Source organism: Athene cunicularia, assembly GCF_003259725.1.
Source record: "Athene cunicularia isolate RWA chromosome 1 unlocalized genomic scaffold, athCun1 chr1_part2, whole genome shotgun sequence".
In the NCBI taxonomy this organism is placed as follows: Eukaryota; Metazoa; Chordata; class Aves; order Strigiformes; family Strigidae; genus Athene; species Athene cunicularia.
In genome coordinates, this window is record NW_020799092.1 from 68,272,904 (window position 1) to 68,296,594 (window position 23,691).

The following is a 23,691-nucleotide window of genomic DNA, read 5'->3' on the forward strand; positions in this document are numbered from 1 at the left end:
GAGGATGCTGCGGGGGGGGCCGGAGGGTGCTGCCGCGGGGGGCCCGGCGGTTCCGCTCCCTGGCAGATGCTCCGACCATTGTGCTTTTGCTGTTGCAAATAGAAACACTGCTCACCTCCTCACCTCTCCTCCCCCCACCCCCGCCAAACAATAAATGCACACCTCTGGGCCCTCGGCGCTTCCTGACTCTGCTTCTCTTCTGCAGGTGTAGATCTAGAAGAGACTGGAAAGGAGGGTGGAAAAAGCAGGGAGGTTATGAGGCTTAATAAAGAAGGTAAGTGGATAGCGCTGGCACACCTCTCTACCTGTCTGTCTCTTGGTGACTGTGAATGACTGTGGTTTGGCCTTGACAGGGTAGTCTAATAGTATATGGACCTCTCTGCTGTGAAGAGTGTTTCAGGGTTGGATACACGCAGATGACTGTCACTGTGTCAACTTCTTTTGAAGTACGAGTATAACAGGTGTATGCGTGCGACTGACAGACACGGTAAAAGATAAGGCAATTTTAAGTCAGAAGACAACTGCACATCAGTGGCCATATTGGATTTTTTTCAAGGACCCTGTCCCTTGGTGCAACGTTTCACTTGCGTCTGTGTGAAGATAAGCATATAAACCTGTGCATCAACTTTAAATGTTATATTATCATTAGTGACTGTAGTGGAAAAACATTTTCACTTGTGGAGAGAAATTACCTGTTATGATCTTTGAGTTCATGCACTTCAGTTCAAGTCGCATTTTATTCTTTCATTCTCACTGCTGAGTGTGACTTAGTCAGCTGAGTGGCCGACATCTATTATCTTACGTTAGGCTAAACCATGCATATTATGCAAAACCAAATATAATGAGTCGTTTGGGCCGTAAGGTTTTCTGGTACCATAAGTATGAACAGGCAAATTTCAGGCTAATGGTATTTGCTAATGTGCCATGCCTGACACAGTTCTGTCAGTTGCGAGAGGAGAAACTTAAGTGGTGAGCGTAGGCAAATCAATTTACACATTTTGTTTGTGAGGCGGGTTGCTAACATCCGTGCTAGGGTAACACCTAATGCAACTAGTGAAATTATTTGGGACATATTTTCATGTAACTTTCTGTTTGTTTCTGTTCTGTTAAAAAAGCAGTATGCATATACAGCCTTTCTGTCATGAGAAGTATTTCTTGTGAAGTCAGTTCAAAATGAATGATCCCATCATAGTGAAACTTCAGTGTGACTTACTAATGCTGAGAGAAATCCCGCTATTACCTGTAATGTCATAATAGATATTCTGAAATGATGTTAAGTTTCTCATTATATTATAGTTGTCATTACACGTGCATTTAATTTCTAGCATCTTGGCAGCTTAAAGGAATCTTACGTTTTCTAAAGAAGCTCTTGAAAAAAGAATGAATTAATCAGTAACATAGATATGTGTGGTAAACTATAAAATTGCATGGAGTACACGTTAAATAATACTATTTTAAATACCATAAAACCTCCCTTTTGAAAGGCCTTTATAAAAATGCTAAGCTTGATTATGTTCCTGTCTTGATTCTTACGTGCCTGATCCTCTCTATTTTGCCATCCCAAAAATAAGTTAGAGGCACAACTGGGATTTTCATTTAGTATATTTATAGGTAAAAGGTTTAAGGCTCAAACTATTTGTATGTCTGTCAGTAATGTTGAGTGTATGTTTGGTTCAAAAGTAATGGAATAAAAATCTTGCTACTGGAGCTTGGCCTTCATAAGGAGCTTAATTTGTTGAGATAAAATGTTTTGCGCCTAGAAGTCCTTGAACACAAATTCTTATTATAAGCTTACTTGAGACATAAAGATTGAAACGCATCCCTACTCCTTAGTCATACATAATATGCAAATTGTTTCCTAGAACAATTCAGTTTAGATTATGAGCTCTAGTTTCTCCTTGTTTCTTTTTGGGGGGTTTAGAGACTGTCAGAGGAATTCTATGTAAGCTTGCTATCCAGAAAAATTATTTCCAAACAAAGTGTAGCGTGATTGCTAACATTACATTATGATAGTGACAGGTGTGAAGCAGTTACTAGCTTTATAGTACTTACATTGGAATACAGTTTAAAAAAACAAACCTGACTGTTATATTTAGAAAATAAAAAGCTTTAAGAATTTTATTGCTTCCTAGTATTAACTTGCTTTCGATCACTTAGAACTTTCACAAAGTTTGAATAAATTAGTATGTGTTGAAATATTTCTAGTGTATTCACTTAAACACTGTGTCAATGTTGGTGTTTTCACCACACCCATTTGTGTGGCTGAATACCCGCTATAAATCTTCCTGAGCCTCTTATTAATCTCCACTTCTTAATAAAAGTGGGGAAAAATTTTAAGTTAGATTGGTCTGCAGAAAACAGTGCTCATATATTTGCAGAAACACTTGTGCTCTTATTCTGATCTTGCACACATCTGTCGTGTGACAACTTTTTTTTGTCTGCTTTGTTCGTAAACAAGGGTTGTGGTCATGGAAGACCTTAATACCAAACCCAACTCATTTTTCTTTGCAATCTTATCTGAGTAGGCCTTCTTCCTGGCCTTTGTGGTGCCAGGAGATGGTAAGCAGTGTCTTGGAAAAATCAGATTTTACTTGTATAAGATAACCAGGGGATGACGGACGGACAGGACTTCAAGTATCAGAAATTACTGTCCTGCTTGATAAAGATAGTGTTAAATCTGATCTCACTGCATTTACTTCTTGTAATATTTGTCTGTGTTTTGTCAACTTTAGTCAATATGACCAGATTTATGTGGCCATTCCCTTCTAAGCAGTTAAGCAAGGAGCCTTTTTAGACTAGTGAAACTATGTGTGGAGAACATGTTGGGGGGAAGGGGTGGGAAGACGGTGGTCTCCTCCAGACCATGACAAGGTGTTTCACTTTGGTTTTGCAGAAAAAAATTGTCAGATGTCAAAAAGTGCTTCCAGCTAGCTTCATCCCCGTGTTGCTGCCTCCTTTCTAGTTGTGTACTATATGTGTTCAGGGTGATGGGCTGCTCTTCCTCCTCCTGTTGACCCAGACGGGAACCTGTGAGGCAGCGTTCCCCAGTGGTGGTGGGGAGAAACACTTGCCAAATCTCCACCTGCCAAAGTGCTTGATACTTCTCAGCAAATCTCTGGGCAAAGGGGTCACAGTCTGGCTATGCTGTTCATTTCTGTAATGCAAGAGATGGACCAAGGCCACGTGCCCCCTGTGCCCCTCTTTAGGGCAGAAGTAAAGCCTTAGAAATATTGCTCAATGCTTTCCTTTATTCTACAGTGTCTATGTAGGCAGCACAGAGGGAGAGAAATTTCCTGAACGTTTGTTCAGTTTTGTAGATGGAATTGCTTTTTGCATGCTAATACTTACTTTATATTTTCCTTTAGCAAATGCAGTATATCCATGGTTGACTTTTACTGGCGTGTAGATTTGTGGAGAGGGGATTACGAAGTTGCAAGTGTTCACAGAAAATGAAAAATTTTATGCATAAATGTGCCAGAAAAAAAAAACCACTTATCTGCTTATCTAATCAGGAAACAGAAACATTATTGTGTAACTTATCTGAGAAATCACCATCAACCAACCAGCTTAGCTAAAAGAGGGGTTATCAGAATTAGAGCAGTATTTTGAATTTTCATTGAATTTTACAAAGTTGAATGGCTTATTTGAAGAATTGAAGATTTTCTTGGAGATAGCATGCATAGTAAAAGGAGTCTATATTTATTTGACAATTTGTGTCCTATAAAAAGTCACAGGAACTGTAACTGATTTTAGATTAATTTTGGAGGCATATGTTTTGCTTTATACAATATTTAAGAAAATAATAGAAGAATGTGATTTGATTTTTTTGGTGTTACATGAAGAACTCTTATTAATAATCAGTTTAGTAAATGTGCGAGCAGTAAGTGCTGTGTTTCTTGGTAGGCACAGGCTGTAAAGGAGCAAAAGATATCCTGTGTGTCTTCGTGTACTACAGCAGGGTTAAATATGACCTATGGGATTTAGATCTATATCTGGGTGCTTGGTGTCATAGTCAACTTCAGTTTCTCAGTTCAGCGGATTTGTATTATTGAGGTTTCAGTCTGATGATGTGTGTGTTTTGTCTTAGATATTCTTTTCAGTAACCATACTGACTCATTAGTGTTTAACATTATGTTATGTAAAAAATTCTATTATGTTGTGTTAAAAGTAGAGATATTCTATCATTATTGCACAGCCCCATACTTGACCCTTTTACTTGACAATTACACATGCAAACTGGAGTTTTAAATATATTGAATAGCTGTTTACAATTTATTTTTCCTATTTTAACTTCCCACATAAATATCTGGTGAGCTTTTTGATTAGTCTTTTGGCAACATCAGAAAAAAATTAAAGGGATACTGATTAGGTTTGCATTCAGTATTTTTTTATTCAGAAAAGTATCTTGATGATTTTATCGTTCTTCATGGAAGAACAAGAACTTAAGGAGGCTGGGCAATGGTAAGAAACACTTTTGTAGGAAAAAAAGATGTAGCATACAACATTGTACTTTATGAAAGGCAAGAGGAAGGGAACTAAAATTGGAGAAGATTGTGAAAGAACAGAAGACAAGACAAAACCAGCTGGTTAATGTAAGCGTAGGGATTGGAGTTGATTTTTTTCTATTTATTTATTTTGTTTGTTTGTTTACTAGCGGTTTGCCAGCAGTGCTGTTTATGTCCTTTAAAAACATATTAAACAAAAACTTAAGAATAAAACATTCTTGTTTTACTTAGCTGCCTTCATCTTTCACCCTTTTGTGGTGGTAGGGAATGTTGGAAAGAGCTGAGAGAGAAAGAAAATTATAGCAGTTTTAAACACATACCCCAACAGAAAGAGGTGAGGTTATTGAATTTAGTCCACCATAGCTGGTGATTTGGGGTTGGGATTGGTTTTGGTTTTGGTTATGCAGTGGGCGAAAGAGAGGGGTGAGTGGTTGTATGATTTCCTTTTGCTTCCCTCTAAACTAATAAGGTCTTCCAGAGATACTGGTTCTTAAACAGATGTAATATTCAGCTGGAGCTTGATGAGTGAAAGAACTGAGAATTAGCAGGTTACAACACTGTGACTGTTGTCAAGAGAAACTTTTTCTTACCAATTTTACCTTTATGCTGGGAATAAGAATAGTAAGCAAAGGTCCCCATGGGGGTTTTCTTTAGAATGAAAAATGTCCGTGGGATTGAATTTTGGTGTGCATTCTGGTGTTTAAATGCCTGATTGGTATGGTATATATCTGACTCCTGGGTTTTTTGTTTTTTGTTTTTTTTTTTCCATGGACAGCTTCTGCAGGGGGGTGGCGTGGCTCCTGGTTGTGGCTGTCACCTCATTTAATGTATCTCAAGGAATGGTGACGGAGGAAGAATGAAACATTATGTATGATAGTGCCCAGAAATTTAGTCAGAATTGTAGTTTATCCTCATAGTTACATAGTTATTTTCTGAAACCTGTCCTTTAGTTCATCAACCCACACACTGGATAAAAAGAGTGGAGTAATGGTAAGGCGCTCTGATCAGACATTCTATGTTTTGAATCAGGATTTTGATGGTTTTGAATATTTATCTAAAACTGTTGTTCTGTAAATGACTTCTTTAAAAAATCTGGTTTTGTTAGGTGGCACATATCTTGATGGAGTTCAGGTGATATTTCTCCCAATATTTGTGCAACAGTTATTCTGAAGAGGTTAGATCTCCTGTAATTTAAGGTACCTCTTTTGATCACTGAGGGGGGAAACCATGTGTGATTTTTCTGCCAACCAACAGCCCTGTCACTAAAGATCTGTGCATGATGTTCCTTCTACTTGTTGTAATTTATAACTGGACTTGAGAAAGAGGGAAATTACATGTTTACTAGAGTGTATCCCAAGCCCTGTTGTCACCACGGAAAATGAAATGAGTTTTTGTATCTAATTTTGATTCAGATATAAGAGCACATGTGTGTTTTCTTGTTGATCTGTCTCTGCATGTGGTTATTAGTTTATAGATGAAATGCAGGTTTCCATGTATAAAAAAAGACTACACAAGAGCTGAACCATTTCCACTGTGAAGCGGAGTAATTTCCCTGAAACGGTCCTTTTGCTTCTAGTTAATTAAAAATTAGGACATGATCAGGTCTTGGTTTACCTTTGGGAGAAAAAATGTTATCGATTTAACCAAGGCTGAGGTGCATGAGATGGAAGTAGTGGAAAATCCTATATAAAACATGTTTCACATCACATTTTCTTAAGTTGTGGGTCACAGGAGTCCTGTAGGCAGAAAGCGTAAGTTTCTGTTAGGCCAGTGAAAGTTTAGATTTATAACACTACATGCTTTACTAAGAAAGATCACCTTCAGTAAAAATAGTATATTGATACGAGTATTTCTTAGAGTTAACTTCACCATAAGGATATGAGTGCCGTGACAACTTGTTATTAAGAGCAATTTTTTACTAACTAGCAAGAAAGCTTTTCAGTTTATGTGGGCATGGATTAAGTTACTGGATCCTTCTGTCTTCCAAGTTCAACTTGGTGCAGAAGTTCTTCAGCTTGTCCTTGAAAAAGCTGATTCAAGTTAATAAGCGCAGGATGCCAGGTGAAGCTGGTGTCTTTAGGTAATTTATATGCCAAAAATCCTGTGGTGAATGCTATCATGATGTAGTAAGGGTGTTTGACAGAGGTCTTGCAGCAAGTCTATAGCAAGAAGTCTGATGGTTCTCTTGCTGGATGAGAAAGGTTGATGCTGTGTGGGTAAAATGATCCAATTTTTTATCGTAGTACTGTGCAGCTAAGCCAACTTAAATTGGAGATGGAATCCAGTTACTTAAGACCAATGTGGGGCAAAGGAAAACCAACTATCACATGCATCATTTCTTTCTTTGTCTTTTTTGTGTCCCTTGCTATGATTGAATGTTGACGATTTTAAGGGAGTGGTTTTGTTTTAACTTCTTGTATGGCTTATTAAAAGTTATGCTTGAAAGCCACTGGTGTTGCTGGAGGAGTGGGCTTTCTGATTGCTCTTGGTCTTGTACTCAGTAGAAGTGTCTTCCTTCTGAAATGTTGTGTTTATTATTTGGCAATTTCCTTTCATATTTTATATATTAACAATACAGCCCTTAAGCCTAACACATCTTTCTATTTTTCTGCATTCTTGACAGCAATTAGAATTTAGAATTCTTTGGTCTTCCTGCTTGTTGTATTTGGAAAAAGTGCGGTGTTCGGCGAAAAAGTAGAGTTTTCCCAGATCAAAAAGAGCATCAGCCAGAAGTAGCAAAGAACCTGAAGACAGAAGTTCTAGATTCTGCACAACTGCTGGTACCGATGTATGTCTAGTGTAGTTTCACTTAATACCCAGGCCCCTTCTGAATCATCTGTAAAACGGAAGCAGTTGTATTGTGACAGAGCTGTGCGCAGTACACAAGGGGTTTAGGCTTGCTTCCCTTTCCGTTCCCTCGAAGCAGGTGTTCAGCAGAAGAGACAGAAGCGTGCTTGGTGAAGTAACATGAAGATGTAAGAATGACTCACAAAGGGCAAGAGTTCATGGAGCTTGATTCTGTGTGGTGATCTTCACTGTGCACTTTTCTTTGTTTGTTTTGTTTGATTTTTTCCTAATATACAGTGTTTGGTATTTTCTGTCCAGTCATGCTGTCCCTTAATTTTCCTACTGCAGAGGGCTAGACATAGGGGTTGGGCAGAAACTGGGAATTTGAAGTTGTATTTGAATTGAACACTGCTGACATCATATAAGTAATAGTTGTTGAAAAGTTTTTGGATCAGAAGTGTCTTCACTAGCAAAACAAAACAGGATGGGACTGGATCTCTCCAGTGTCAGAATAAGGTGATTTCAGCTGTTGTTGTTCTGAGCTCAAATGGTCGGAATGGAAGCAGAGATGTACAGAAGTGTAAATCATCATGTGTGTACTAGAGATTCAAAGGTGTAAGTATTCTGTCCTCAGATGGCATTAAGATTGGCCACTTGTTATTGTCCAGATGGAATAGATTATCAGGTGGTAGTTCGCGTAACCAGTTATTTTTTTAAGCTGCTCTTAGTTATGTCTCATTGAGACAGGATGCTGCTGATGATTTAAATCTGAAAAGTTTGTTGGACCCATGCCACTACAACAAGCACTGACAGAGCCAAAACCTTGTTTGTTTGGGGCTGATAATGGAGACAGCCAGAGGACAATGATCTGGATGAATATAAGTAATTCATCTGTTACTGCCATGATTAGGGAGGCAGTATTATTATTTGCATGATCCTAATGCCTAGAAGCCCCATTAGAGACTAGATGCTGCTGTGCAGGGTACCAGCTCAGGGAGGAAGGGTGTATGTATGTGTGTTGTTATGACAAAGCAGGAGTTTTAATATTGACAAACAAAAGCACTTAGCTGCTCAACATGATAGGTGGTAGACTTTAGCCTAAACTAAAGTGGCTTGCTTAGAACTGTGGCAAGGAGAGGTTTAAGGTAATGTTCAGAGGGCATTGAAGTAGTTTTGCAGGAGCTTGGAAGGTATCCTTATTCAGGTGTGGAAGCTGACCTGAATGAAAATACAGACTGATTGTTAAAAGATGAGTAAGTGATTACTGACATCATGAACCAACTAGAAATGTGAGTAAATGGTGTGACATCAAGTAGGACGTGAAGACTATAGTGTAGGTAAGACAGGAAAGCAAAGTTGAGTTGTTCCCAGTGTTTAAAGTTGGAATGGAGGATTGTGCATGGAAGGATGCAGAGAGAATACTGATAGATCAGTATGACAATATAGAAGAAAGAACTTTTGGAACAGTGTGACCAAGCAGGATAATGCTTGTCAAGACAAAAAAGAAAATTTTAGTAGCTGAGGTGAAGACCCTGAGAAACCTTTAGCTGTGAAGATGTTTAGAGAAGACTTTGTCCTATGGATGGAAGACGGGAAGAATAATTTAGATACAGACACAGCCTGAATGAACAGATCAAGAGAGAAGTCATTGTCAAAGATGGCATAGTATTTCATATCTGAATGATGGGCAAGATGATAATGCTGTCCACAGTAATCAAGAGAGGAGGTGGAAAAAAGAGGGTGGGAAAGGAGAGATCTAAGTTCTGTTCTAGCTGCATTGAACTGAAGCTGACAGCTACTCAGTGACAAGAGGTGTCAGAAAGATAGACTGAGATTTTTTGTTTAGACATAAATCTACTGTGTTTGAGACCTGTCTCCTTAGGAGCTGAGTTTGTGGATGAAATTCCCAGACATAAGGAAAGGGGCAAAAGATGTAGCTCAGTGCAGCCCTACTAGAAAACAAAGTAGGAATAAGGAGCCTCCCAGTGACCTGTGAAGGGGTTGGTAAAGGGAGGAAAGAAAGCAGGAGAGGGTTGAGTCATGGAGGTCAGAAAAGGAGAATGAATGCTTCAGAAGGAGAAATGCTTTGAATTTTTCTGAAGAACACACAGGAGTCATGGATGATGGAAATTATTAACTTATTTTGATGTTGCAGTAGTAAAAGGTTTTTAGACATTCTAGTGTAAATAGTTTCAGTATAGTGCAAAGCACCGCTGAAGGGAGTTCAGGCTGAATTTAGAGACAAAAGTGTAATTTTTATCAAACAGTTCATTATGAGCTTAGAGGTGAAAGAAGGATAGAAGGAGAAGTTGTGTAGTTACAGAAGCAAGGGGTCAGAAGTAGACTTCCAAACATAAAAAAGACTGATTTGCTGTCCTGGTATCCTGATAGAGCAAGAGGAGAAAGATGTGAGGCATGGGGTGATGTGAAGCAAGTGGGGAGTGGGACAGATGCGTTTCATATCTATGGTATGAGGAAGAAGGGAGAGCTGTAAGAAAGAGAAAGAGAGTGGGAAGGGAGAACATGAAATGATTATTATGTTTTCTGGCTTTTTCCTGAGATAAATATTTGCATTCTATTGTGGAGAAAGAAATGGATACAAGAGAAAAGGTTTGAGGAGTGAGTCAAAAGTAGGAGGAAAAAAGGCTGAAATTGCAGGTGTGGGTTCAGCTCAACTGGAGGAATGGCACAGCTTAGTAAGCAGCAGGAGAGAGAGAGAGAGAGAGAGAAAATGTGCAATAACCTCATTTCCAGACTGGTTTCATTTTCTACTGCAAATTCTAGGACAGGCAAGAATAAAGCAAAGGAAATGGATATCTAAGATGAGCCATGGGTTCAGGATTGGTGGAGTTGGACCTAATTGTGGGAAGGAGACGCAAACCAAAGCCCATCAAGGGTGGAAACAAAAAGGGCAAAAAAATACTGTGTCAGTGTGAAAGAGGGTGGAGTCCTGGATATCAGAAATAATGGGATGGGAATAATGAGCAGTGCTGAGAGAGTAAATGGATGCCATTCAGTATGGATGCCAGGTCAGCCTTTGAGTCACGTTCTCGGATGAAAGATTCTTTTGGAGATAACTGGAGAGAAGACTGCTGACAGTTTGTGCTCTGTGACAACCCTGTGTTTGAATCCGTAATGTGCCTTTGAGAAAGTTGAAATCCTTGAAGAGCAGCAGCATTTTTGAGAAATCCAGAGAATATTGCCTTTTTTCCGAGGAGAGAGAAGTGTGTGTATACCATGGCTATGACAGTAGAATGCTCCTATGCTTTGGTGGACTGATCATATCTATTGCTTTGTGTGATGGACATGAAAGTAGTTTGCTTGCTGGTTTCTAGCTCAGTAGTTCTGTTCTTCGCAGTGCATCGTAAGTAGATAATATGTCTACATAATCTGTCCCATACTGATACTGACTTCTGCTTCCTGCTTCCAGAGCTGAGACAAGGCCATAGGATTACTTTGTCATGGACTGGGCCCTGGCTGATGCCCTACTGTGGTGTGTATCATCAGAGCTTGGGCACAGTGCTGCAGTAAACTTGGTTGTATGGCTTTTGCTTGTCTTGCAGGGCAAAGCAAGCTGTCTACATGCTACAGGCAGGCATGTTTTTTTTTTTTTTTTTTTTTTTTTTTTTTTCCCCTCTGAGAAATCAGGACTTAATGATTTTTGAGGTGTTATATGGAATGGCTTCATTCATGATGCAGGATCCTCAGTGTTAATCTCAGGTTTTCACATAGTTTTAGTAGATTTAATCATCTATGCAAGGGAAGAGACAGGAAAAGGAGAATGCTGTGGGAAAGAGTTGTTCGCTTGCATACAGAGAATTGAGCTGATCCTTTGACTTGGATGGTTTTGTCCATTATCTTGCCTGCCTTTCCCAGGCAACTTTCTATCTGTCCCTGTATGTTATCAATGTTCAGTCATCCCAGCAGTTTATACATTCTCTTGCAGAGTTACTGAGGAAAAAAAAAGAAGAAACAAAGTCTTCAGATTTTCTCTTCAGGGTCTCTTAGGGTTTTTTGTGCGCTGTCATCAAGTTTTGTGGTTCTAATCTGTATTCTTGCTTTTGTTTCATTTATGGACTTGGAGAACCTTGGGCAAATATACTAAGAAACTCAATGCATGGCAATAGAAAAATATAAGGAGAAATGGGAGAAAAAATGTTTCAGCTCTTGAAATTATGGTGTGCTGTGTTTATAGAGCTTTTAATAGAGTCTTTGTACATTCTGTGCTTGGTGTAATTTTTCTTCATCTACTCTCATAACTCAAAACACACTGGGTGTGAACATTACCAAGCCTTGTAGGTATTTAGATTTTGAAAGAGGTAATGCAGCTTTACGTATTTTTGGGGTTTTTTGTTCAAGGGGAAAAATTATTCTTGACTGCATTGCTGAAGGAGGGAATCATACAAGTTTTATTTTGCCACATTTATTATTGTTTCTAGCTTTTCAAGATACCTGCCACTATTGTCCCTGTTTGTTTTCCCTTTATTTTTTTCCTGGAAGGTGAGAATTTATCCTGAGTATGAGTTTCTGTGGCTTGGTTTGGGTTTTTCTAATTCCTTGTTAAGTATTTATTTAGAAAAGTTCTAAAGAGATCAGATGGTGTAACATATATAAAAGTGGTAGCTTTAAGAAATAGCAAGATATGGTCTATATTTCAGAGAGCTTACAGTGCACTTCAGACAAAGCCATAAGCCGTGTACTTTGTGAAGACAAAAATCATTCTATGAATGTTGAAAAATTTCATGCAGGCAGCTATTTTAAGGAGAAATTTGAAGGACGTTAAGAATAATTTGTTGATGTGGAGGAAGGAGGCATCAAATCTGATAGTACAGTGTACAGGAAAGTAGTGTACAGAACAGATTTCTATTGAAAACCGTTTATAAAAATAAACTCACCTTGTTTTGTTGTCTTACTGTCCTGGAACTGGAAAGCAAAACTAATTCTAATTGCCAAACTGCAAAAATAATGTAGATGTTGAAAGATAAATCTTAATCTTCCTTAACTCTGTTCCCTGAACATGTCCTCTGTTCTCCAAATGCTTAAACATTCCCTTTTCTTATTAAGCTTCAATCTCATCTGTTTTCTTGAATGGTGCCCTAGTTTTGATAATAGGCAAAAAGTGAAGAGAAACTAACACATTGTGTATGCAACATTTGTCATTCTTTCATACTGCTTCTTCTGTATTAGTTCTTTTATGTCCATATATATATATATATATATATATATATATAAAAATATATAAAAATTACAGGATCAGATGATAAATGACATAGAAAATTCTAAGCAGCTTTGACTCTTGTTATGGACTTTCAACCTTATAGTGAGTCTGTTGTGTCCAGATTCCTCTGAAGTTTAGATTTATTTCAGGAGAACCCCTTGAATGTGGACTTTTCATGAAAGATTTCTGACATACCATGTGCCAGCATACAGTCCTATGAAAACAATACACAGAACAAGTGCTTTTAAATCTTGTTCATTTTAGTACTAGGGGGTTGTGAGAGAGACTTTCCCTGTGTTCAGAATCATGTATTAAAGCTGCTTTGAGTAATAATCAGGACAGTGTGTATATGTCCAGAGGAAGGGTATGAAATGTGATTCATGCCTACAGCCCACCTGTCAGTGTGAGGAGAGGCAGAGGGAGCAAGTGAATGGGAAGAAATCATGAGAATAAACAAGTTGACTACTGATAATGTTTATAGATCACCTTTCATTGGAAAAAGGCCCAAAGTATTCTACCAGCTATGTGCATAAACTAACCCATTTGTCACTGAAAGGGGGCAGGGGCATCTCTGAACGCAAATATGGCTGCTGCTGAAAGCCTAATCCTACCTGTACTAGAATTAAATGAAAGAACACTGAAAGCCTACTGTGTGCTGATAGGGTGTAATCCGGTCCTCACTGAAATATGTTATTGCATAATGATTTGGAAAGGAAAGGAGCAATGCCTTATTTATAGATTACAAAGAAAATACAGGGACATAAAATGTATTTATTTACAAAAAAAAAAAAAAATGCAAAATGACCAAAGCATGTTACCTTTCCCTGTGAGAGGGACTTTACTGACACTCTGTTTACTGGTTTCCAAAAGATGCTCCCATTGGCACCGAATTTTGCTCATTAAAATTAAGCAGTGATCGAAGAGTGCCATCTTTTGAAATACATTGTTGGAGTTAATCTTGCTATTAAAGAACAGTTAACCAAACCAAGCTTATGAGACTAGGCCAGCTTCTTATTAGAGAAAAAAAATATGCTACTTCACTATATTTTAGCAAATCACCACAAACACTAGTATGGTGCTTTTCTATCACTTTAAAATTACTTAAAAGTAGAATTTGATATTACTGTTTCAAAAGTTAGATTGCTTGCTCTTTTCCTGTGCAAACCTCACTAGCATCATCTTATTTTCTGCACCTGCTCTGCCCATGAGGATCATGTATATGTTACCAGATAGGATAGGGTATGATCTTATAACCTCTATTTTGATGGGGTTTGGGAAGTTTGCTTTTTGTTTCTGTTTGTGGAAATCCTAGATACTTCATGATTTTACTTGGTTTCTTTTTTCATCCAAGATAGGAAAGAAAACTAGCTGATGATACAGTAATAATTGAAGATTATAACTGGCAATTAATTTTCACTACATGGATGAATTTATAACAGGAAATCCTCCATGACTAACCTGCAGCTCTGCCTTTTGTCTGTTAGAACACTGCCTCTAACCTGAAGCAATCTTTCGTTGTGCCCACTGGATTTTGCTGAAAATAAAATCTGCTGTGGCCACCCAGCACCTTGAGAGGTGAAATACAAGTGAGCATCAGAATGCCATACTGCAAAATAGGCTGGGAGTGGTGAGCTTGTTGAATGAAATAGTAGTTTAAAGAGGTAGCTTTAAGTTGGGTAACTATTACGAGATTGCAAGGTAATCTTTTTCTCTTGTAAAATACGGTCACTGAATTCACCCATTCCATCATATATAGAGCTTATGCAATTAGGGTTAAAAAACCCCATGTTTTTATTTATAACAAATGGAAATAAACTTGTTCATTGTCAATTCTGAATTTATTGTGTTAGGAAGAACTTCTATCTAGAATATAAGTAGGGATGGAAGAATTACCTTAGAGGGTTGATTTATTTAGGTATTACTCCCTGTGCAAAGCAGCCTTGAAGAAGGCTGAAAATGCTTGACTGGGAGAGAAGGAAGGTGAATACTACTACTTTTTATACAGCTTTACTGAAATAATACATCCCAGTTCTGATGTGCACATTAGGTTTTGGAAAAACTGGAAGGAGTTCAAAAAAACAGACATTAATTTGAGGTCTGGATAATCACCTTTAGAATGAAAGATTTAAGAAGCTCAATCTATTTAGTTTACCAACAGATGGTAGAGGCTACCTAATAAGTCTATAAGTACTTAGGTAGAGTGAAGGTATCTGACAGTTAGATGGTTCTTTGTCAGATAGATTAAGGGGATTCTCGTGGCTGAAAGCTGAAGCTAGATCAGTTCAGACTAGAAGTAAGGTGCAGTTTTCTAATGACACAATTAAAGAGGAACAGCTTATCAAGGGATGTAGTAGTCTCTCCGTTGCACAAAATCCTCACATAAGGCCCAGGTGCTTTCCCAGGAAGCACCTATTGCTTTAGCCAGACGGAAAGCAGCTTGGGTTCGAAGCTAGAATAATGTAATGAAAATGTATGGCCTGTTTCAACATAGAAATTCAGTACAGATCATAAGGAAGATTTTTGTTCTTAATTCCTCACTAAAATTTCACATTTTAAATGCTTCTTTTGTAAAAAAAGAGGTTCCTATGAAAGATGAAGTGATCAAAGCAAAAAGGCAGCTTTCTAGCGGAATAGTTGAGAAGGTAAAAGAGGAAGGAACACTTTCCATTCTCCCTTTATATTTTTCTGGTAATCAAAACAACAAATATACCTCCAGTCATTAATTCTAAGCATAATTTAATCATTTACCAGTATAGATGTTAGCCTTCTCAGAAGCATTGCAGATGATTTGTAAGTCCATGCAACGCACAGCTGGGCCTGAACGCCTTCTTTGGCTTTACTTCATTTGCAAAGCAAAGTAACCTTTGTTAACATGTTGTCCCTGGTGCTGCCTCCTTGTCCATGGATTTATGAGGACATAGCAAGTCAGTCGTTGTGGTAAGGTAAGAGGCTCCGTAATTTTCTAATGAATTGTGTGAGAACATTTTTTCTGATTTTGCGGAAGAGTAGGAGTCTTTTCAAGGATATTAGCACTTGCATCTTTTAGTTTGTCTCTGTTGCAAAATCATCACCAGTGTGAGCAAAAGTGTCACCTTTTCTCTTGGTTATGCCCACAGCAAGGCCAATCAATGTTGATTTAAGGTACTGTTCAGCTTAGATGAGAAATGTTGTATATGTGGGGTTAAAGGAAGCACCTAACCTACTTTCAATGAAGACACACTTTCAGAGGTTTCCCCAGTGTTGGTGGTCCTGTAGCTCTTGTAATCACTGTATACAAAATAAGTGGAAAGTGAATGTGCTGCATCTCAAGTTGATAAATTCTCCTCCATCATTCCCTTACCAGTATTGCTGCCTCCAAAAACTTGTAAAAGAAAGCAGCATGAACTGAGGTTCTAAAAAAGAAAATAAGCAATATTGGATTTTTTTTTTAATGAAATGTTAGGTTATGGGTTTATACACCCAACAAAAACTAAAGAATTTCAGGACTGCAGAATAGATGGAGGCTTTTTTTGTGGTTGGGCTTTTTTTTCCTGCAGTTGGAAAGATGAAAACAAACTGTGAATTGGAATATGAGGTTTGCTCCAAACGTGTCAGTGTGTGCTTGTTCTAGAGCCATGTAAATTCTCTGTGTGTGAGCTCAGACTCTGTCTGGTTGGGAATCTACAGGGTCATGCACGTCCTGTGCTACCTTGCAGTAGTACCATGGGGAGTTCTGAACATCCAGAGAATCTGAATCTTTCTTAGTTCCTTGTTGCTGCCTGTGACAAGGTAGCAGAGCTTGACAGGTGTCTGATTCATCAGCTCTTAGCTGAATAGTTACAACATATTCAGAAATTTACAGTTGGAGTTACCTTTAGTGTGTTAGTTGTGTAGTGAGCTGGATGAATGTTTGGACTGAGTGTCCTTGTCACGGTCCCCTCACTCTGTAGATACCTCTATTCACAATTTCACAAGTGTTGGATTAGGCCGAGATCTGCCATTTAGACAGTATTCTCTACACAGTACTAACCACCATGCTAACATCATAGAATGGTTTGGGTTGGAAGGGACCTTAAAGATCACCTAGTTGCAACCTCTCCTGCCATGGGCAGGGATACCTTCCACTAGATCAGGTTGCTCAAAGCCCCGTCCAACCTGGCCTTGATCACTGCCAGGGAGGGGGCAGCCACAGCTTCTCTGGGTGTCACACCACCCTCACAAGAAAGAATTTCTTCCTTATATCTAATCTAAATTTGCCCTCTTTCAGTTTAAAACCATCCCCCCTCATCCTATCTCTACACTCCCTGATAAAAAGTCCCTCCTCATCTTTCCTGTAGCCCCCTTTAAGTACTGAAAGGCTGCTCTAAAGTGTCATCAGAGCCTTATCTTCTCCAGGCTGAACAACCCCAACTCTCTCATCCTGTCCTCATAGGGGAGGTGCTCCAGCCCCCCAGTTACCTTCATGTCCCTCCTCTGGACCTGCCTAAGCAGGTCCATGTCCTTCTTATGTTGGGGGCCCCAGAGCTGGACACAGCACTGCAGGTGGGGTCTCACGAGAGCAAAGTAGATGGGGAGAATCATCTCCCTCGACCTGCTGGCCACACTTCTCTTGATGCAGCCTGGGATACCATTGGCTTTCTGGGCTGTGAGCACACTTTGCTGTCTCATAGTCAATTTTTCATCCACTAAGGACCCCCAAGTCCTTCTCTGCAGGGCTGCTCTCAATCCACTCATCACCCAGCCTGTATTTGTGCTTGGGATTGCCTCAACCAATGTGCAGGGCCTTGCACTTGGCCTTGTTGAACTTTGAGGTTTGTGCAGGCCCACCTCTTGAACCTGTCAAGGTCCCCCTAGATGGCACATCCCTTCCCTACAGTGTGTTGACCACACCTCCCACCTTGGTGTCATGGGCAAATTTGCTGAGGGTGCACTCAATCCCACTGTCCATGTCACCAGCAAAGATGTTAAACAACACTGGTCCCAACACCAACCTCTGAGGAATGTCACTCCATCAGTGTCTTCCACATAGACATCAAGCTGCTGACTGCAACTCTTTGAGTGTGACCATCTATACAATTTCTTATTCACTGAGTAGTCCATCCATCAAATCCATGTGTCTCCAGTTTAGAGGTGAGGATGTCATGCAGGACTGTCAAAAGCTTTGGGCAAGTTGAGGTAGATGACGTCAGTTGCTCAAGATCAGGCAGATGATCAGTCTACTTAACCTTCCCATCATCCTTTAATCCATACCTGCATTCAGGTAAATTGTATTTGAGACTGTGGCAAATACAACAACAAAAGATGATACTTTGACATAAAGCACTGCAAAGGATAATTTCTAATCTGAAAGCAGGAGTTCAATACCCTGCAGTAGGGGCAGATTCATTAAAAATTGAAGGAAGCAGTCAGATCGGTGTGACCAGCCAAGGTAGTGGTTTGAGCTGTGTATTAGGCATAGCTATCTCACTATTGCTGTCAGATAAATACCTTTATAATGTATAGAAATTCCATTGTACTGTAAAAAGCTCAAGGCTTCGCCTTCTTATGAGGTGGTGTTCCTCATGGCTGTTATTTACACTGTAAGCTAACAGCACAAAGTTCTTTCTTATTTGCCTTCTACAGGAACAAGGTACATGTTGAAAAAAATCATGCTCTAGATTGTTGTGCCACAACCTCAAAGTTTAAATGGATCAGGACTGTCATCTTCCAAAAGTTGTGCTTGCTTCAGGAGAAACAAGCTGCAGAGCTTCAGAACCTCATATAGCCCCTGATGGCAGCAATCCATTCTGGCTGTTTCCTTGGCTTTTTATGTTACTGTCCTACCTATCAAAAGGCAGGGCATCTTGAACCATGAGTTTCCATCTGATTACAAAGAAGCCTTTCCCCTTTTCCCCATTCCCCTTACCAAAATGTCAAGGTGTGCTTCTGCAGGAGACAAATGATATCATCAGTCACTCATGCCAGAAGAGTCCCTGTCCTGAATGGCAGTGATGTTCATTAGCTCTTGCTAAACAGTATGTACTTGATATGGCACATTGGTCAGATGCCAGCTTCAGGAGAGGAGTACTTCCATCTCTGTGTGTCTGATTGAGCTGAAACTACTTTCTTACTGCCAGTCACCCGCTGAGAGTGAGCCACACTGACCAGTCAGGAGGAAAAAATGTTGCTTTTACTATAGTGACTCTTAAGGATGCTATAGGCAGAGTAGGTTCTGCAGTGTGGACTTGCAAGTGTGGGACCAAAATACTTTGTGCTGATGTGGGAGCTTAAGGATGCAGAGAGCTAGTGTGCTGTCCTGACAGTTGTATCAGGCGATCTTTTAAATTGTGTTCTGGATAAACTATCAGCAAAGTGTAGTACAAATATACTTCTGCAGTCTGAAAAAGATATAAAGCACGCAAAAAGGTTAGCAAGAACAAGATGAAGGATGGCACTGCAGCGTTACCATATTTATATGCTGAAAATCTTACAGGCAGATATCCTAAAAATATATGTGTACGTGTATACATATATTAATATATTTAGAAAATTCTCTGTAATCATGTTTGCTTTTCGAACTCAAGATTTTTCTTAAGTATCTGGTGATTTTTTTCAAGGCATCAGTTGTTTCCTCATCTGATGTTACAACTTTTATATAGTGCTGGGGGTCTTTTGCCTAAATGAAAGCTGTTTTTAATCAGTGATACATTGAAGAATATTTGTCTTATTTGGCTTTTCATGTTTTAATAATTTGAAAAATTATAAGAAATCTGTACTGTTATTTATTGGTCTCTCTTTTGAGTTTCTTGTTTCAGCTGTCTCTTTTATAGCAACTGGTTTTAGTTATGAAAAGTATATATTATATGCTCTCAAGTGGAAGTGTTTGGAAGTTGGTCAATATATGTTTGTATTATATATCTGGTATTTTTGGATGATCCTTGTCCATTGTCAGTATTTTAGGTGGACAGTTTCTCTTGCCAGGAATGGATTTGTGAGAATTCTCTCGCTGATATTGCAGCAAAAGCAACATTTACAACAGAGCAAAAGCCTGAACCATGGGTTTGTATTGATACAAAACGTCCACATGGATACTGCTTTGAAAGAAGTCCAGTGCTTAAATAGTGTTCACTGTCAGTATCTAATATATTGTCTTTTGCAGGTGTTGGGAACAGTTTGCCCTTGTCTGTATTGGCACCCTGACTTTTTTCTGCCCTGGTCACGCAACCTGTAGTTGACATCTGCTGTCAGTTAAAGATTGCTGACAGGCTTTGTTGTGTAGAGGTCTTTCCCTGTGGCCTGGGGACAGTGAGTCTGGCTGAGCACATAACACTCATTTGGTGTTACTGGTTTGTTTCTCTCTGCTTATCACCTCCTTCAGGAGTGTAATATTAAATGGAGAGGAAGGAGGTTCAGAGGAAAGTCAGATCTCTGATGTCCTACTGTAATAAAATACCCAAAGTCTGAAGGTGTTTTTTTTTTTATAAATAAGGTAAACACAGTAGTTCTGCATTTGAAAAGTGTAGCCTTCTTTTAAGGATATTGTTGGGTTTATTTTGGTTTGACTAATGGTTTACCCTTTCGGAACCAATGAACAGAGTTTTAATGCTTTAGTAACACTTATCTAAAGCACTTGGCAGGCTGCTAATAAATTAAGCCTCTCAAGCTTTCTGTGAAGCGTCACAGATGGAGAAACAGAAACATGGAGAGGCCAAATGTCTTGTTCCGAACATGCAAGATAAATCTCTAGTTGTGTTGCGGGAGTGCTTTGGTTAGGTGCACCTTTGTGTGGAGATGATATGAATCCGAGGTGAGTAAAAGAGAAATTGCTGCATGTAATTGCAGCACATGGCACATTTTCAACAACATTCCCCAAAGACCTGTATCTTGTTATTTACATGGTGTAGCTAGTTGCATCTGTACCCTCACTTTGAGTAACCACTGATATTTTCATGAAGACTAGGGTAATGGAGGATCAGGCGTATATATCGGAACTTGGAAACTGAGACCAACCACAGCTTTATACTGCTGCTGGCAAGTTAAGTTTTAATTCTTCCTTTGTTTAAGGAGAGAAAAACCTGCTTTTCCATATCTCTCCAGAGTGTGCCAGTCTTAATTGGCCTATCTTATTGAAGAGATTTTGTCATCAGAATAGTTTTGCTTTTTTGGTGGTTGTTGTGTTTAAAATTTTGATGTACTTGCATGCAAACAGAGTTAGGTAGTTAGCAAAATCTAGGTCTCTGTCCAGACAGCACTGGCAAACCTTGCCTATTTATACAGGAGTATCTGTGGACTGCACTCTACTAACCTGTGTATTGAAGCCTCGGATAGCTTTGAATTGTGGGGGGTTTTCCTCAGAATTTGCTCGTAGATCCGAGCAGCTGGCAGAATATCAACTTGATGCTACTGTATATGTTCCACAGCTTGAAGGAGGCTCTCCTTCTTTTTAGCAGGTGTCAATTCATTATTTTCTTTTTATGAGAGCAAACTGACTGAGAGTGTTCTTGTGGAGTTGGTTCATTCAGAGAGACATTTTGCAGCAAGGCACTTGCTGTTGTATGTGATACCTTCTTTACTTGGTTTTGAGTTGCTCCTGGCATTTTCTGCTATAGGTTTGTTTTTAATTAGAGGGGTTTGGGCAGGTGACGGGCACAGAGGACTAGAGGTGAGAGGCGATTACCCTGAAGAAGAAAGATAGGGAAGAGGAACAGGGGGTGGGGGATTTTGCACCGTGGTAGAGTGCAGGGAGTGTATCTTCTGAAGTTTCAGGGGATGTGTCCTGGCTAGTAGCGTGCCCTCTTGCCTAATTTGCTTTCTGTGCAAGTGCTTCAGATATGCCTAATGGGAGTACTATGGGAGCTTGCAAATTGCCAGAATCTGTTTGAAGGAATCAAGAAGTGTGGTAAATGATTAAGTCCATGTTTGCTTAGAGTGTCCCGAGTTTTGGTGGTGTCTGGGCTACTGATGGCTTACAGTTCCTTTGGTATGTGTGTTCAGCACACTGCACAGCAAAATAGAGGGCAAAGTTTTCATTAACAGCAGGATGGCTCCCATTATGAGTGATCTTGCTCACCTTATGTGTCCTAAAACCTTTCTTAAAAGTTCAGAATATCAACTATTTTGAAAAATGAGAACATTTCTTATTCATTTATGTTTGGAGGTTGTAAAATCTAGAAGTCTTCTGAATGTAGTTGAAAGCCATGCAGTCAAATCAGTGCATGTCGCTTAAGGGATTCTTATATCCTTGTATACAGATGTCATGATGATAATGTAGTAATCCAGTCATTAAAATGTAAGTTTAGGCCTTGGTACATTTGTTCTGTAACTTTAATGAAGTGAAATACGATTCCAGTGTGTGAAATAACAGTTGATGGTAGAACTGGAAAAAATAGTCCTGTATTATTTACATAAATTTTAAAATATTTTTTTGCAGAGAAGAGATATTCACATGAGCAGAATGCTTTTACTCTTTTTTTTTTGTATACTATGTTTTTGGTAGAATTTTAGCAGAGATTATTTTATTCACAACTCCAGCGGTTTTGCAACAAGTTTGACATTTTGTAATGCTCTGTTTCCACAGAGGAATAAAAGTCCTTGTAAGGTTATTGAAACATGCAGTTGTAAAGCACTTGTAAATTATCTTGGAATGTAAACAGTGATTGTGAGCTAGCTATGAGTGTGGTATTTTAATAAGAATTGGGGCATGTTTTGATAATTAACTGGGCATGAATGATTACTAGTGATTTTTATTGTATTAGAATTACTTTTTCATGATTGCTCCCTTTTTCTTTTTTTCTTTTTTTCTTTCTTTGACAAGGGGAGTTGCTATTTGTTCATAGCTACCGTGTTGATACTGAACCAAAATAAATTAATTGTGAATGTCCAAATGGCCAGCTTCTGAACTGCAAGTGGTAGATACTTGCAACATTCTCCTTGCTGTAAAATATAACTCTTAGAGGATAATCTTCCTTAGTTATAGACTAAAACTTTGCATTCAGGGTTGGTTCTTTGTTATGCCCATGTTTTCCACTAAAATTGTTAGTGTATTGGTGGCTTTGATAGTGTTAGCCATAAAATCCATCTGGTGCATGAAATGGAAACTGCTTCCACATAAGTGATAAAGAAATAGAATTTTAATTAGCAAATTCTGATTTGTGTTTATGAGAGTTTAGGATGATACAGTCAGGAAGAAAAAAAAAAAAATCTCTTTTCTGTTATTCACTAACATAAAACTATGTTGAGAAAATGTAGTATTACAGGTTTTTTAATAGTGATATTGCAAGTATCCTTCAAGTATTGCAAATATATATTAAAGTTATAAAGTAATATTTCAGACATTAAAGAAACTCATTAAATCAGTAATTTATAGGTAAGGTGTTCAGACTGCCTTAACTCTGTTGCATAGTCATTATGCATCCTAGTAATTTACTCAGAGTATACGCTTCCCCATAGTTAGTGATTATTTTTTTTTTAATAGCTCTTGGTGGCTTTTTACGTTGCAAAATAAAGAGCGTTCAGTTTTGTGAACTACAATGATTCTTGACTCCTTAATGCTTGCAATTGAGACACAAGTTTTAAAGTGCAGATGTTTGATTCTGTTTAGGTATCCAATGTGGTACTGCACTTGAACTTGGAGACTTAAAAGAACAAATGTACTTTGAGGTATGAAACTGGTTTAGGAATCCTCTGTCTATGACAGAAGCTTTCAGATGCTTTATATTTTAACATTGTGGAAGAAAACATATTCTGGGCTGAAGAATTTTCCTTAGGCAGAGACTTTCTATCATGAATGCTTGAAAAAAAACCCCACAACTTGGGCTATTCAACCTTTCTGCTCTGATAACTAGAATATTCTTTCTGTTGGAAAAACTGTTTGTGATAATCTCAGAAAAAGGACAGTATTTAATTGCAGAGTAGCTGGATAGATCATTTACAGAAGCTTCCTTAACAGGGAGCTTACACTAGGAAGTGGTGCCATTCAGATACAGAGTTCAACAAAACTTTAATGTGTCTCAAACAGGAGACTCAGAAGGAAGGTGCACATCACTAACTTTGTAGGTTTTGTGGGTGATATTCCAAATATGCACTTTACAGATGGATACGGTCATTCCTTGTACTGTATTGAATGGGGCAATAGTGCATACTGCATTCTTTTCAGGTGTTTAGCCTCCTCAAAGAACTTTGCAGCTCTTTTACTTACAATAATTATTCTATCTGACATTATAT

General features: G+C 38.7%; 1 protein-coding gene across 4 annotated transcripts in view; it reads left to right on the top strand.

The window, feature by feature from the left end:
- Nucleotides 1–17: 17 nt before the first annotated feature.
- ATXN7L1 (ataxin 7 like 1) overlaps nt 18–23,691 on the top strand; it is a 121,384-nt gene continuing 97,710 nt past the window's right edge. For all 4 annotated transcript variants that reach the window (XM_026841209.1, XM_026841205.1, XM_026841211.1 and 1 more), the window contains exon 1: nt 18–274. In XM_026841209.1, coding sequence (XP_026697010.1) covers nt 256–274 — 19 coding nt within the window. In that variant the 5' untranslated portion in view covers nt 18–255. The remainder of the gene's footprint in view (nt 275–23,691) is intronic.